This window comes from Lemur catta, chromosome 2 (genome assembly GCF_020740605.2).
Source record: "Lemur catta isolate mLemCat1 chromosome 2, mLemCat1.pri, whole genome shotgun sequence".
Lineage (NCBI taxonomy): Eukaryota > Metazoa > Chordata > Mammalia > Primates > Lemuridae > Lemur > Lemur catta.
The window spans coordinates 24589828-24605874 of record NC_059129.1 but is presented as its reverse complement, the minus strand read 5'-3'; the positions used below and the strand labels follow the sequence as shown (position 1 = coordinate 24605874).

General features: G+C 48.4%; 1 protein-coding gene across 3 annotated transcripts in view; it reads left to right on the top strand.

Moving 5' to 3' along the window:
* SMURF1 (SMAD specific E3 ubiquitin protein ligase 1) overlaps window positions 1–11789 on the top strand; it is a 105304-nt gene extending 93515 nt beyond the window's left edge. The window contains exons 13-19 of one of the 3 annotated variants that reach the window (XR_006733189.1): window positions 1006–1184; window positions 2643–2780; window positions 3530–3650; window positions 4640–4841; window positions 6771–6855; window positions 8501–9443; window positions 10100–11789. Coding sequence is in view for 2 of the 3 variants with exons in the window: in XM_045541336.1 (XP_045397292.1) it covers window positions 1006–1184; window positions 2643–2780; window positions 3530–3650; window positions 4640–4841; window positions 6771–6855; window positions 8501–8600 (825 nt within the window). In the remaining variant the exon portion in view is untranslated. Of the gene's footprint in view, window positions 1–1005; window positions 1185–2642; window positions 2781–3529; window positions 3651–4639; window positions 4842–6770; window positions 6856–8500 lie in introns of all 3 variants that reach the window. The other 2 variants (XM_045541336.1, XM_045541337.1) reach the window with 2 other exon arrangements.
* The last annotated feature ends 4258 nt before the right edge of the window (window positions 11790–16047 follow it).

Below are 16047 nucleotides of genomic sequence, written 5' to 3'. Positions count from 1 at the left end.
GTAAGATTGAGCTGTTCACTCGCTCAGAACACTTTATTGCTATTTGAGGGAACTCCCATATGATGGCCCTATTTATTAAGGTGTCATTCTGAGAAGTGGGTTACAATAAGTCCATCCTCTTCCTAGTCAAAATTGGAATATTTCCATCATTGGCTTTTTAAACCACAAATGCTGACATCCTTAGCATGCATGTTTTAGAGACGAGGAAATAAGTGCGAGGGTGGCAGCTGGCCAGCAGAGGACTCCTTGGTGGAGCCATGTCCATCCTCAGTGCTGTGTACAGGGCCACCAAGGGCCACCAAAGTGAAGCTGGGGACAAGTTCTGTTGAACATTCAAATGTGAAAGAACTTGTTACCAACATGGAAGCAAAGTCTTGACTAGTTTTCTGAGATGATTATAATTCAGACCTTAAAGTAGAAACGCGAGGCTCCTTAGTTAAAAGCCAGAACAGTTCTGGTTCTAGGATGGTTCTTTTACTTATTTTCCTCTGTGTTCCTTGCCCCACCACCCTTTAGGATGTCTTCTCTTTCTTATGGGATGGTGATTGGGAGGGAGGATGAGGAAGGAGGGGAACTGTCCTTTTCTTTTGGGCGTAAAAGGAAGGAAAAACAAGCCAGCTTCCTGGGTGTGCCATCTGCACAGGGCACAAGGCCCCGCGCTGCGAAGGCCCCCATGCTCCGTTTGTCTCTGCTGTTGCTGGGTTGAATTTCTCAATCATTTTTGGACAAAGGGCTCCGCATTTTCATTTCACACTGGGCCCAGCAAGTTTTCCAGCAGTTCTGAGGAGAAGGTGCTGGACCCAAGAGGACGCAAACTGATGTCCAGCTAATTTTTGATGGCCCAATCAGCCGTCTTCCATCTGGTCATGAGAGGAGCCTATAGGAAACTGAGTCAGTGTCTGATTGGCTCTGGGACAGCTCTGCAAAGATCTTGGAGAAAGCACAAGACGCGGCATTGGCCAGGCCCCTGTCTAATAAACTCGTGTTCTCTGGTGCCGCCTACAGGACCACTTGTCTTACTTCCACTTCGTGGGTCGGATCATGGGCCTGGCTGTGTTCCACGGTCACTACATCAACGGGGGCTTCACGGTGCCCTTCTATAAGCAGCTGCTTGGGAAGCCCATCCAGCTCTCGGATTTGGAATCGGTGGACCCGGAGCTACATAAGAGCTTAGTGTGGATTCTGTAAGTATCGACTCACCACTCAGTTCATTGGAAATGCACATGTAGTCGCTTGTCTCAGTGCATGCCGCTACGTCTGTGTGTTGGGGATGGGTGAGAAATAAAGGGACCATTATATTATAACCAGAAACAAAAAAGCAGATCTAACAAAAAAAATACTTAATTTTGACTTATTTTTTCTCATGACATTCGGCCAGTTTCTACAGTTGTTTCCTTGAATTATTGAGGTAAGATCATAAATATTAACAGGTGGATCCTGAGGCCGAGGGGGAGGTGTGTGTGTGAGAGACTCTAGAGTGTCTCTGGTTAATCTATAGAGGGGCCAAGAAAGTATCAAAACCAAATTAATATTTAGTCACATTTGCTCTAGAATTATCCTAAACAAAGCTCTTTTAAAAGCAGTAGGCAGGCCGGGCGCGGTGGCTCACGCCTGTAATCCTAGCACTCTGGGAGGCCAAGACAGGAGGATCGCTCGAGGTCAGGAGTTCAAGACCAGCCTGAGCAAGAGCGAGACCCTGTCTCTACTAAAAATAGAAAGAAATTAGCTGAACAACTAAAAATCTATATGGAAAAAATTAGCCGGGCATGGTGGCGCATGCCTGTAGTCCCAGCTACTCGGGAGGCTGAGGCAGGAGGATTGCTTGAGCCCAGGAGTTTGAGGTTGCTGTGAGCTAGGCTGATGCCATGGCACTCTAGCACGGGCAACAGAGTGAGACTCTTGTCTCAAAAAAAATAAATAAAAATAAATACATAAAAGCAGTAGGCACAGTGAGGAGATGAACCAGGGGTGTCACAGATCCTTGTGAAAGAGCCGATGGCGCAGGGAAGCACCATCCCGGCTGTGGGGAGGGGACGGGGACACGGACGAGCCAAGCCCAGCGAGGCCCCCAGCTGTGCCGAGTTCACATGTTCTAGTGCGGGGAGTCGGGGCCTTCACTGGATAGAAAACCTTTCACTCTGCCTAGGTTTCCAGAAAAGTAGCAGATTAAAGAGCCAGTTTCAAGCGCTTTTGTGTTCGGGCTGCGTGAAAGGCTGCCCCAGGGGGAGACGGTGCTTCCTTGGCGCGGCTCTCGGTCTTTTCCCTCTGACTTCGCTGCCTCGTCCCCATTTCCCCCTCCTCCTCCCAGCCTCGGCTTCCAAAGCAAGAGGGTTGCGCGACTCACAAAATCACAGAACGGTAGAGTGACTGTCACCCTCCTTCTGTGAGTGAGAAAGCCAAGAGCGGGGACATCTGGAGCAGAGCTGTCTCCCGGCCCCTCCCAGTCCCAGGCACTGTCCCGCCCACACGTGGGCTGAGGCCACCGAGGCCTCCTCTTCTCCCCTCGCAGCCTTGGGTCTGGCAGTCGGTAAACAGCGTCTCTCTCTCTCCATGCCACCCCCTGACCGCGCCACGTAATGCTCCCTTCCTTGCTGGGTGGTGGCAAAGGTCTCACTGGCCTTGTCTTCTGCCTCCTTCGACAGAGAGAACGACATCACCCCTGTGCTGGACCACACATTCTGCGTGGAGCACAACGCTTTCGGGCGCATCCTTCAGCACGAACTGAAGCCCAATGGTCGAAACGTGCCCGTCACAGAGGAGAACAAGAAAGAATATGTCCGGTAATGTCCCGGCCCACCTCAGGGGTCGCCGGTGGGGAACAGCCAGGTGCCTGGGGCCGTCCTGGGTCAGGTTTATATTCTTGTAGCTTCTTCACTGTGTGAGGCCTCCCTGTCCCTGACAGCACTTGTGACCGAGTCACATTAACGGAGGTGACTTTCAGAAACTATCAGGCTCAGCAGCAGCAATGGGGGGTGTGCTGGGGGCCCTGACAAGTCCAGGGCTGGCCTGTGAAAGGGACAGACAGGTGAGGACGGGACTTTGAAGTGACCACCGGATTCTGAGTGCAGAGATGGGGAGCAGAGCAGACAGCAGCCGGGAGGGCCCTTGGGCTCGGTCGGGGACGCTGCTCCACAGTCTCTTTGCCACCTCGTACTCGAGGCGATTCCTCAGCGGGGCCGAGGTGCGGTTGAGAGGCACGAGGGCACGTCTGTGCTCGGGCTGACGCACGGTCTCACGCTGTCCCGTGTGGTCCTTTCAAATTATGGCAGTTGCTATAACAGGTCAAATCCCGCTGTTTTTAGTGAAGAATCCGACAGCACAGGGCGTATTCTGGTTCATTTTTAACTGGACACCAATGCTCGGCACCACCAGCTGGTGGTTTGCCTGCACTGGGGAGGGTGGCAGGGCCTGGTGCCTGCTCCACGGGTCCGTCTGTGTTGTGTGCACGCGTTTGTCGGAGCGTGACATCGGAACCTGCGGATGGGGGAATCGTGTGGGCCTGCCTCTAACCTGTGAGTTTCTCCTGCAGGTTGTATGTGAATTGGAGGTTTATGAGAGGCATTGAAGCCCAGTTCTTAGCCCTTCAGAAAGGGTTCAACGAACTCATTCCTCAGCACCTACTGAAGCCTTTCGACCAGAAGGAACTAGAGGTTCGTGCACAGCGAAGAGTCAACTCAGGGCATTCGAGGGTCGCGGTGTGGCCGGCGTTTGCCGTTTTCAGTCCTTGCTGCAGAGTGAGGCTGGCGCTCTCCCCGGTCGGCCCGGCAGCCTGCCAGGGTTCCCAGAACGTGGGGAAGGCCGGTGCGTAACAGGCGCGGGGGCCCCTCGGCGGCAGTAAACACGAACCACTCTCGGGAAGTTGTTCCTGGTGTTTGTGGCCTCTCCTATGCCAGGCTGTCTAGCTGGGGACAGTCCATGGCTGCTCCTGTGTCGTCATCTCTGATCAGGGGAGTTATATATAACCAAGTTCTCCCACAGTGTCAACGTTTTGTTTTTTATTTTGGTTAGTACTAGACTAAGAACAAAGTGTTATTGTCTTCTCTAGTCAGACTTCGTGTACTTGAACACAGTGATTCATTCATCCCTCAGCCATCGCTGTCTGGTACTAAATAGCTCAGCCTTCCAGATTGTTCGTGTAGTCTTTCTGCTACCAGTGAGACGCTTACAGCTTGCAGGCCAAGGCAAGCTCCCTCGGATGGAGCGGTAGTTCTGGGGTCACTTTTTCAACAAGTTGCAGAAACATGCTTTGTCTGCCCCAACCGCAGACTTGAAACTCCACCTGTCCCCGAGTGTCTCAGAGAGGCCACCGTGCCCCTTGTGGTTAGCTCTGTTCAGTCCTGCCGTTGGTGCTTTGATCCCCCCTCCTGTGCAGGGCAGACACACACACCAGCTTTGCTTACAAGACAGCGTTGTATCGGGAGCTGTGCCCCGTGGTCCTGAGGTTGCAGACCAGCCTGGAGGAGGCAGGAAGACTGAGGCATGGTGCTTCGGGTTACCGCGAATTTACAGCTGCTTCCCATATAGCTGCTTGCTTGGGAACAAAGTTTTTATCTCCTGTGGTATAGCGCGAACCCAGGAGGCAGGGCATGACGTTGGCTTATGTGTTCTGGAAGTAACTCATCTGTTGTCACCTTCTCAGTTGATCATAGGTGGCCTGGATAAAATCGACCTGAATGACTGGAAGTCGAACACGCGGCTGAAGCACTGTGTGGCTGACAGCAACATCGTCAGGTGGTTCTGGCAAGCAGTGGAGACGTTCGATGAAGAAAGGAGGGCCCGGCTCCTGCAGTTTGTGACTGGATCCACAAGAGTCCCTCTCCAAGGCTTCAAGGCTTTGCAAGGTGACTGACATGGAGGCAGGGCCATTCGATTCCACGTCTGCACCGGGCACGTTCTGGGCTGGACGGGGGCAGGAAGGCGGTTGGGATGTTTTTCGGAAACATCCGCTAGAAACCGACGTGAATGAATGCTCAGCACTGCACAGGGCCCGCGGCAGGTGCTGTCCGGTCTGCGAGCAGGTGTGGAGGTGCCACTGAGCAAAGACCATGGAGCCACTCCAGGGCACGTGGGTCCCCACCTCCTCACTGCTTCCGGAAACCCACAGGGTTTGACCAGCAGGGGCCTTTGGGTGTCTGGTGAGGCCGTCACTATGCGCCTCTGTGATGCCAGCTTGGACCCAAGACTGAGGTGGAGGGTTGGGAGTGGCCTCCACAGTCTCGGTGTCCCCAGAGCTTGAAGCTATAGATAAACTCCTGGTTAGCCACGAACCACTGGAGGAGGATGTCATACTCACCCTGTTTAAGCCCCTGATGGCACTGTACGTGGGATGGAATTCCACGGGAAAGGTCCCAAACTGCCTGTTAGGGACATGTTAGCAGTGTTGCTGATGGCTAGAAGGAGCAAGGTCAAGGGTGTTAACATAGCGAACTCTGCATGCTGTGAGACGTACAGATATTACAAATACAGAATGTTGCCTCAGGCTCTCGAGAACCTCGCTGGATAAAAGGAGGTTAATCCCATTTCACTTGGCTTTGGTCCTGAGGGTACTTGTGTCTTTTCCATAGTGACCTCTGCCTGTGGGATTTCTGCAGGGTGCTCTGCAAGCATCACAGAGGGTTCCAGATGAGAACCTCCCCACCCGTACGTGGGAGCTCCGTTTGCTAGGCCAGCTTGGCAACCCCAGCTGCTCCCAGGGCCCTTTCTCGTTCATTCTCCTCCAGCCCAGAGCGCCCGTCTGAGCAGGGATTATTCTCTCCATGACACGGATGAAGAAACTGAGACTCACTGAGGTCATAGGATGTATTTTCCCCCCAGGAAGAAACAGTGGGGTGGTGAGCGGTGAGCCAGGGCAGGGAACCAGGTCTTGTGACTCTGAGTCTCGCTTGTCTGATGACATCACACCGTCTCTCCCACAGTGGCCCTCTTGCTAAACATTCCTGTTTAGAAAACACTCCTGTGACTAAGGATCTTAGCAATATCTTGGCAACATCGTCAACAATTGGACAGACATTGGCTAAGTGTCCCTGTAGTCTCTAGGAGGTAGGTCACCCCAGACGAGGGGTCAGATGTGACCAGGGTCACCTGCCAGGAAAGGGACTGGATGCCGCAGGGCGGCGCAGGAGCCTAGTTCCTCGATTCCAAGAACTCTGAGCGCAGGGATACAGACCAGGCAGCAGGCGGCCAGGCCCAGCAGAATGTCTCCCCGGGAGACGGGGGTCAGGGTGTGGCCTGAGAGGGAGGAGCCAGTTGTCCTCCCACCCCCCCCATGCCCAGGGGGCTGGACTCACCTCCCTAGTGGCCAGAGACCCTCTCCACTCTGTAAAGATGGTGGTCTCTGCTTACTGCCATCTCTCCTGGCCTCCAGTCCTACTGCTGACCTGTGGCCCAGTTGAAAGGAACATCTGTAAAAGTGCAGGAGCGAATGTCAGCAAGACAGGCCAGCAGCCTCACAACCCACCTTGCCCCGTGTCCTGCAGCGCTCAGCCAGCAGGCAGGGCGGGGCCGGGGCTGGCACCATCTTTGCAGCCGGCTTGGTGCCCGTAAGTCCTCTAGTCCAAAGGGTGGGTACAAATAATTTTGTCCCTTGATGGACATTACAGACACATCCTAAAACTGGGCACGTGAACTCCACTGCCCCCTGGCAGGGCACCTGCCTGGGCTTCGGGGCCGAGAACGTGGTCCAGAGGGACCCTGGCTTACGGGAGCTGAGTGGCTGGAAAGCCCTGTGGTTTTGCCTCTGAAGTGCATTAACTAGAATGTTGTCTTGTAAGGCTCTACAGGCGCGGCAGGGCCCCGGCTGTTCACCATCCACCTCATAGACGCGAACACAGACAACCTCCCGAAGGCCCACACCTGGTAAGAGCCCTGCTGCCGAGTCGCCGAGTCCCGAGAGCGTGTATCTGGAGCACGTGGTCGTTTGTGTTATTTTTTTTAAAGCTATTGTCTTATTTGGAGGACTTTATGTGCAGTTTCATTTATGCAAAGTCTCAGATAATGACCGGCAATAGCACTGTGTCCATGGGGTGAACGCTTGGCAGGGTGCCACAGGTGAGGGGCATTAGAAGTCTCTTTTATGAAACTAGTTTTGTTGTGAGCTGTGTGATTCATTAGTGCTGGTGTTTCAGCATCAGCTGTGGCTGCCGCTCCACCAAGCTCGAGTCTTCATCCTTGCTGGGTCTTGGTGCAAAGATACACGTGCACGTACACCCGTCAGCAGGGAGAATTGTACAGTTGTGGTTGGGATTTATTGGTCTTTATTTCTGGGTCCCCATTTTCCTTCTGGGAACTTTGCCTATGACAGATGCTCCTTGTCCATTGAAAAATGTTTTTTCCCTAAAATTTTAACTTAAAAATTAATATCCATAGTGGATTATTTCCTTTATGATTTGCAAATCCAATCACCTACATACACTTTGTTGAGAAGAGCAGCCACGTCTACTCCAGGAGAACCGGTTCCAAATGTGTGGCCGAGATGCGACACGATGGAACCCAAGGGTGTGGGTTCAGTGCTGGCTCTGACACTTTTAGTGATGTGATCTGGGCAACTTGGTTTTCCACCCCTGTGAGTCAGGTGTCCTGGGCTGTAGTGGGTACCAAGGCCCTGCCCTGGGCGTGGCTGTGGTGTCTGTTACAGGAACCCGCCATGCGCTGTGCTCCTTCTCGTAACACTTTTGTCCTTTAACGGTTTAGTGCTGGGAGTAAGACAGGTATGAAAAATACCCTCTGATGCTAAAGCTCCAGAAGAAGCGCACCTGCCATCAAAGCCGGTTCTTTCTGGACACAAACCATCCTTAATTGCTTACCCCCTAGTCATTCAGTAGGCCACGAAATATCCTCTGGGTCACAATTTTGTATTTCTTGATTTGTTGTAAGATAATAGCTTCCTAAAGGATGTCTTTTTCTTTGCGCAAATACTGGAAATGAATTTCCTCATGGAAATATTGAGCCAGAAGTTTAGTATTTGTTTCATCTTTCAGAGACTTGACATTTTATTAGTTTTAAGATTCAGCTTGTTTTTGCAGGGAATTTTCCAGACTGCCCCATTTTGGTCCCAGATCAAGTCCCAGAGGAATAGAAGATACACAATCAAGTGTTAGTGCTTACTTGACTGACGGCCGGCCTGGAGCCCAGGAGTCTGTCAAGGGGGTATTCCTGGTACAGAGGGATATTTAATAATTTCTCGCAAAGACAAACAAGTTGACAGCTTTGTCCTACTATAAGCAGTAAATAGTAGTTTGGTTCTATTTTGGTTTTGAAGGTCTTAAGATTTATTTTGCTGTGTGTTGACTGAAAACTCTGCATAAGAGGCAGAAGAGCAGCGGGAAAGTAGAGGACTCACTTCTGCCCCCTGCCCTGCAAACCGGGCAATGAGCTGCTTAGACGCTTTCCCCTCTTGTTGCCCCTCATCCACGCACCTCCCCACACACTGCCAGCTGCCTGTCCTTGACCTTGAAGCCGGTCCTAGGGCTGGACTGACTCTTGCTCCTTTGTCCCTCTCCAGCTTTAACCGGATCGACATCCCACCTTATGAATCCTATGAGAAGCTCTACGAGAAGCTGCTGACAGCCGTGGAGGAGACCTGTGGGTTTGCTGTGGAGTGAAGAGCAACCAAAGGCAACAGAGTCTAGCTCATGACCACCAGACCAAAAGCATACAGCTTCTGCGCGCCTCCCGCAAAGCTGGCTGAGGCCCTGGAATTCCGGATCACCCGAGGGAAAAGGGTGTCTCCCTCCTCTTTGTTGGGGGAGGGGGACAGGAGACTGTCGTTGGTGGCTCACCCATATATCCCTCCTTTATTATAGTACTCCCAACCCCCTTCCATCACCCATCCAATAAAATGCAGCCAGGTTTAGCCTTTGGCCTCGGTCACACAGGATATTCTGCGGTGGTCGCAGCCCACGCGGTGATAAGGCTCACGGCCCTGTGCGCTTTACAGGAGGGGCCTGAGCTGGGCGTCCTGAGGGTTTGGGACTGGTAGCGATGCCCGTTATTCCATCTCAAACAGCCTTGAGGCCCCTTTCCATATTGAGTAGCTGCTGGAAATCTTACCAGAGCTCAGATTCCAAATTTCATGTCCTCAAAGCCTGTTCTGGGCAGCAGATTAATTTCTAACTGAACAATAACTGTATAATATATGCTTATTGGAATTCTGCCACAGCAGGAAACTTGAGTCAAAACGTGTTTCCCCTTTGAAAGGTGAAGGAATTGGAGCAGCTTTCACTGGAGGCCCAGGGTATGTTTTTTTTTTTTTTTCAGGGTATCCTGGCTGAAAATTTTGTTTTGCACAAAGAAAAATGATCTTTCCTTTTAAGGGTCCCTTTTGCTGCATTATCTGACATTTTTCCAGAGAAAACACCACTTAACAGAGCTTGTAAAAGAACAGACCCAAACAAGCCCCAGAGCCAACCAGTCAGTCCAAAAGCTGTGACTCCTGTGCCACCGTTGTACGTAGAGGAACATTGTCTGTGTCACTTAAAAATATTAACAAACTATGATGTGGTAATTGCTGAGAGCTAAACTAACAAAACAAAATCCTGGTATCATAGCTGCTGCCTTGGTGTGAACTAGCTTAAAGGCAAGGGGGAAAGGGTGACCTCGATGACATAAATCCACCCAAAGAGTTCTTGTTTTATAAAAAGGGCGTGGATGCAAACCTGTGGCCACACAGGGGACAACTCCCCACTGACTCATTTGGCCCTTTCCCCAGGGCAGACGGTGACACTAACAACTGCTATTTGATTCACTTGCCCAAATGTCTTTGTATGACAAGCAAGGCCAAAACAAGCCTAGACTCGAAGTTTCTAACACCATTTCCAATTTGCACAAAAGTGCAAACAGTATTTTATCTTAAACAAAGTGGCTTGATTTCAGATAGCTAAATTTCAGCGAAAAACAGCAGCAGCAACAAATTTTCCTGTATGGTTTCTTTGTTGTTTTGTTCGGGGGTGGGGGCGAGTACAGGGTAATCCTCTAGCAAGACACTTCACTGCTGTCGCAGCCTCGCAGTTAAGCACTGGGCTCCCGCTGTGGGTCTGAGGTGGCCTGGCGGACCTTGTGGACGACTCTTGTATCTGTTCTTTTCTGTTACTGTTACCTGTAGACCACGGTGGCGGCTTTGAGGGGACACTTGCCCTCCTGCATCCTGCTGTGGCTCCTTCCCTGCCCCAGAAGTGGTTTGTGGCCGATGAGCGCGGTAGGCCAGAGACTCTGCCCCGAGCGAGAGGTCTGGCCCGTTTGCTGTGCCGCGGGCGAGCCGCACCTCGGGCTGCCGAGCAGGACTGGCTGCAGGAGGAAACTTTAATCCATTCAAACAGTCCCGGCCAAACTGTGGGCTCGGTCCCTTCCACAAACTCCACCTCGCCACGGGCCTAGCCTGTGTGTCACTCACAACGACACTTTCTGAGGGTGTTCTAGAAACTGGTTCCCCAGTAAGTCTATCCAGTCTTCCCTTAACCTTCCTCTTGAAGGTGAGGAAACGAAAATCCCAGACCTCCCCCCGAGAGTCTGCGCCCCAACGTGAGCCTGAACCGGGGGCGGCAGGAAAGAGCGCGACACCCGGATCTGCAGGGATTAGGAAGGAAACCAGGGTCTCGTGGCTTGAACGACTTGGAAGCAGGAATGTTGCATTTGATGCCTTTAAAACTACCTTCTTGCTGTTGGGAGGGGCAGGGGGCGAGCCTTAGACGCCACATCCACCAGCCCCAGGGGCGGCGCTGCCTCTCGGGGGGCAGGTGTCGCTTCCTCCGGGAGGGGCCTCCTCTCCGGCCGGCAGACGCGGGGGTCCCGGCCCGCACGGCCCGTCTCCGCCGTTCCGCTTGCGCGCGGGTCTGCCGCCCCCTTCTCGGCACCGCCACAGCTGGGTGAGCGTCACAGACCTTTCCAGAGCTCCAGGTCACCCTTCCCACACGGGCCGCTCTGGCGGTGGCATTGCCCTTCCGGAACCTTAAATACCCGTCACGGTTTGGTCTTCTTAAACCACCCCAAGGAACACAAGGCGGCCAGCCACCGGCCGGAGCTCCCGCCTGCTCCACTTGGGGGCTGCGTGCAGCCCACTCATGCGCGATCTCGTTCGTCGCCCCTCTCAGTGGTCCCAGACGACCCACCCACTCCCCCGGCCCCTCGGCCTAGATGCTTCAGGGGCGCGACTTTGAAGGCTTGTCCTCACCAGCGGTCATCAGCCGACACTCAGGGACGTAGCAAACCACCCCTCTGCCAGTGCTTCCGTAGGAAAGGCCAGGGCTGCCTGGGGTGCGCAGGGTGACAGGGAACAGCTCTCCTGAGTTCTGAAGGAGGATCTGCCACCAGATGGAGTTCTGAGCCCTCAGCTTGTTCAGCCGTGTGGTCCAAATTCAGGCTAGGCGGTCAGCAGACCGGACACGCCAGGAACGGCCTTCTGCAGAGAGGACGCCGGCCCCATCCCACCTGCAGCCAGGTGTGTGCCGCACGGCAGCCTTCCCGAAACGTAGTAGGAATTTTTACAATTTGTTTATTTTTGTTTCTCAACCACTTTATAATGTATTTTTTAATTTATTTTGTAATGTCTTGTTTTTAAGTATTGCTGCTATCCTTGTTATTCTTCCCACTGTTTTTATTGCTGATTTATTTTGTGAAAGTTGTACACTAATGTTCTGTTTTATGTCAAAATCAAAAGTATTTAAAGAAATACTAGTTCTATTTAACGTGGTTATGGAACCAGCTGGAAACACAAAACAAACAGTGATTGTACAGCAGGCTGGACCCGGGAGGTCAGGTTCATTTTGTTACATATGCAATAAACTCACGACTTTACATTTTTGATGTCCCTTATTTTGGTGTGGAAATGAGAGTCCAGTTTCTTTACAATCCCACAAGAGAAGAAGTCAATGGTCAGAAATCCTGGCAGGGCCTTCTGAGGAAAAAGGACAAAGTTAAGGATAGAATTGTTAATAGAAAGTATTGGGAAGCTGGTCGGCAGCTGAAAGTCCTGGTATCAAGCAATAACTCGTGGGATTGAAAAGTTTCGAATTTGTTGACTTCTCTTTGCACATTAGTCATATTTGTTGGTTTCAAGGTTTTTAAAAAATACTTTATCATAGTAAAAATACAGTCAGCTCTCCATATCCATGGGTTCTGCATCCACGGATCCAACCAAGGACCAAAAATATTAAAAAAGAAATGGATGGTTATGTGTATACTGAACATGTATTGACTTTTTTCTTGTCATTATTCCCTAAACAATACAGTTCAACAGCTATTTACATAGCATTTATAATGTATTAGGTTTTATAAGTAATTAGAGATGATTTACAGTATACAGGAGGATGTGCATAATTTTATGCAAATATTACACCATTTTATATCAGGGACTTCAGCATCTGTGGATTCTGGTATCCATAGGTGGTCCTGGAAAAGGTCCTCCATGATACTGAGGGACGACTGTATACATAATATCATGAATTGAACCACTGGTAAGTGTATAATTTGGTGGCATTGAATACATCCACAGTGTTGCATAACCATCCTCACTGTCTGTACCAAAAACATTTTCATCATCCCCAAATAAACGCTGTTCCCATTAACCAATAGCTTCCCCTTCCCACTTCCCTAAGCGTCTGGTAACCTCCATTCTACTTTCTGTCTCTGTTTAAGACATTTTCTGTCATTCTAAGTACACTTTCTGCCCTTGCCTCTCTGCTCCATTTGCGATTCCAACAATGCATGTACTGGTCCAGCTGAGGGTGTCCCACAGGTCCCTTAGGTTTTTGTTTACTTATCTTCATTTTTTTTCTCTTTGTTCCACAGATTCAATAGTTTTAACACCCCTATCTTCAAGTTCATTGAGTCTTCCTTCTGCCTACTTCGCTATGCTTTTGAAGCACTCTAGGGAGTGCATTTCAGTTATTGTACTTTCCAGCTTCAGAATTTCTTTTTGTTTCCTTTTATAATTTATTGATATTCTCATTTTATTCATAGGTTGTTTTCCTGTCTTTGTGTCTTCCTTTAGCTCCTTCAGCATCTTTCAAATAATTGTTTTAAAGTCTTTGTCTAGTAAATCTGCTGTCAAGACTTGTTCAATGATGGTTTCTGTTGATTTGTTTCTTTGCATGTGCCATACTGTCCTGTTTCTTTGTATGCCTTGTGGGTTTTTTTATTGTTGTTCAAAACTGAATGTTTGAATCTTATAATGTAACTCCAGAAATTAAGATTCTCCTCTTTGCCCAGTGTTTACTCCATTCTCCTCGCACTGACTGTTAAGGGTATCTCTGATCAGCTTGAAGCGAAAGCTTAAAGCCTTCTCAGGTCCTCTCTGAGCCTGCGTCTTTCCCTCAGCATGCACAGTGTATACACCTTTATTTCACAGTTTATTTGGATCCTCTGCTCGGGGCCTCAGAAGGCTGCAATCAAAGTGTCAGCCAGACTGTATTCACATCTCAAGGCTCAACCAGGTAAGAATCTTCTTGCAGGCTCCCCCAGATTGTTGGCAGAATTCATTTTCATGTGACTTTGTGACTGAGTGTCCTCACCTCTTACTGTCTTCTGTATTTTATCTCATGCTCATATACAGATACGTATGTGTACATATTTTTATGTGCACATACTTTGTTTCCCATGTCTATGTCCTCAAGAGGCAGGATGATATTGTTGAGAGCATACCTAGGACCTGAGATCCAGTCCTGGCTCTGTAACTTGAGCTTGGACATTTCCCTGATACCAAAGTCAGACAAAGACATCAAAAGGGAAGAAAACTACAGAATAATATCCCTTATGAATACTGATGCACAGATTTTCAACAGAATACTAACAAACCAAATTCAGTAGCATATTAAAAGACTTATATGCCATGAAAAATTGGGATTTATTCCTGGGATGCATGAGGATGGCCCAAATAATGAAAATCTATCAACGCAACACACCACATTAACAGAACACGGGAAAAAACCCACAAAAACATCTCAATTGATACAGAAAAAGCATTTGACAAAATTTATCACCCTTTCAGGTAAAAACACTCAGCAAACTAGGAACAGAAGGAAACTACCTCAACCTAATAAAGACTATTATGTAAAATCCACAGTAACACCCTACTCAGTCCTCTTATATCAGGAATAAGACAAGGGTGCCCCATTTTTGCTACTTCTCAACACAGTAGTGGAAGTTCTAGCCAGAACAATTAGGCAAGGGGGTTGGGGAAGTATCCAAATTAGAAAGGAAGAAGTAAATTATCTGTTTGCAGATACCATGTTTATAGAAAAGTCTAAAGAAAGCATTAGAACAAACAAATTCAATCAAGTTGTAGGATACAAAATCAACGTACAAATAATTGGGTTTCTATACACTAACAAGGAATGATCCAGTGAGGAAATTAAGAAAACATTGCCATTTACAGTAGCACTAAAAAGAATAAAATACTTAGGAATAAGCTTAACCAATGAAGCAAAATATCTGCATACTGAAAACTAAATTGTTGCTTAAGGAAGTTAAAGATGGCATAAGTAAATGAAAAGATATCCCATTTTTATGGAATGGAAGACTTAATATTGTTAAGTTGTCATTACTACCCAAAGTGATCTATACATTGATTCAATACAATTTTACTATCCAAATCCCAACATTTTGGCAGAAACAAAAAAATACACCCCTAAATGCATATGGAATTGCAAGGGACCCCAGGTAGCCAAAATAACGTTGAAAAAGAAGAAAGTTGGAGGACTCAGACATCCTGATTTCAAAACTTAACTACAAAGCTACAGTAAGCAAAACGGTGTGGTGCCGGCATAAAGACATATAGACCAATGGAACAGAACAGAGAGCCCAGGCATAAACTCTCACATACTGTGTGCAGTCGATTGAATTTTGATAACGGTGCCAAGACGCTTTTCAACAGGATAGTCGTTTCAACAAATGGTGCTGGGAAAACTGGAGATCCGCAAGCAAAAGAAGTTGGACCCTTAGCTTATATACTATGTAAATTAACTCAAAATGAATCAAAGATCTAAACACAAGTGCTAAAACTATAAAACTGCTAGAGGAAAACACAGAGGAAAAGCTTCATTACATTGGATTTGGCAATAATTTTTTGATACTACACCAAAAGCGCAGGCAACAAAAGAAAAAAATAGATAAATTGGACTATATCAAAATTAAAAACTTTTGCACATGAAAAGACACTATCAACAGAGTGAAAAGGCAATCTACAGAATGGGAAAAAACATTTGCAAATCATACATCTGTAAGGGATTAATATCCAGACTATATAAAGAACTCAACAACAAAAACAACCCAATTCAAAAATGGGCAAAGGACTTAAATAGACGTTTCTCTAAAGAAGATATACAACTGGCTAATAAGCATATGAAAATTTGCTCAACATCACTAATCATAAGGAAAATGCAAATCAAAACCACAATGAGATACTATTTCACAGTCATTAGGATGGCTGTTATGAAAAAACAAAAAACAGAAATAGCAAGTGTTGACAACATTGTAGAGAAATTGGAAACATCATATATTGCTGGTGTAAAATGGTGCAGCTGTTATTGAAAACAGTATGGCAGTACCTCAAAAAATTAAAAATAGGATTACTATATGATCCAGCAATTCTACTTCTGGGTACATACCCAAAAGAACTGAAAGCAGGGCCAGGCACGGTGGCTCACATCTGTAATCCCAGCACTTTGGGAGGCTGAGGTGAGAGGCTCCTGGCTCGAGGCCAGGAGTTTGAGCCCGGTCAGGGCAACACAGAGACACTCTACCAAAATTTTTATAAAATTAGCCAGGCACACCTGTAATCCCGGCTACTCAGGAGGCTGTGGCAAGGGGATCACTTAAGGCCAGGAGTTGGAAGTTGCACTGAGCTATGATCATGCCACTGTACTCCAGCCTGGGTGGCAGAGTGAGGCTCTGACTGTAACAAAAAACAAATTAAAAAGCAAATAAATAAATAAATATTTTTTTAAAAAAAGAACTGAAAGCAGGAACTTGAACAAATTTGTACACCTGTGTTCATAGCAGCATTACTCCCAGTGGACAAAAGATAGAAGCAATCCATCAACAAATGAATAAATGAAC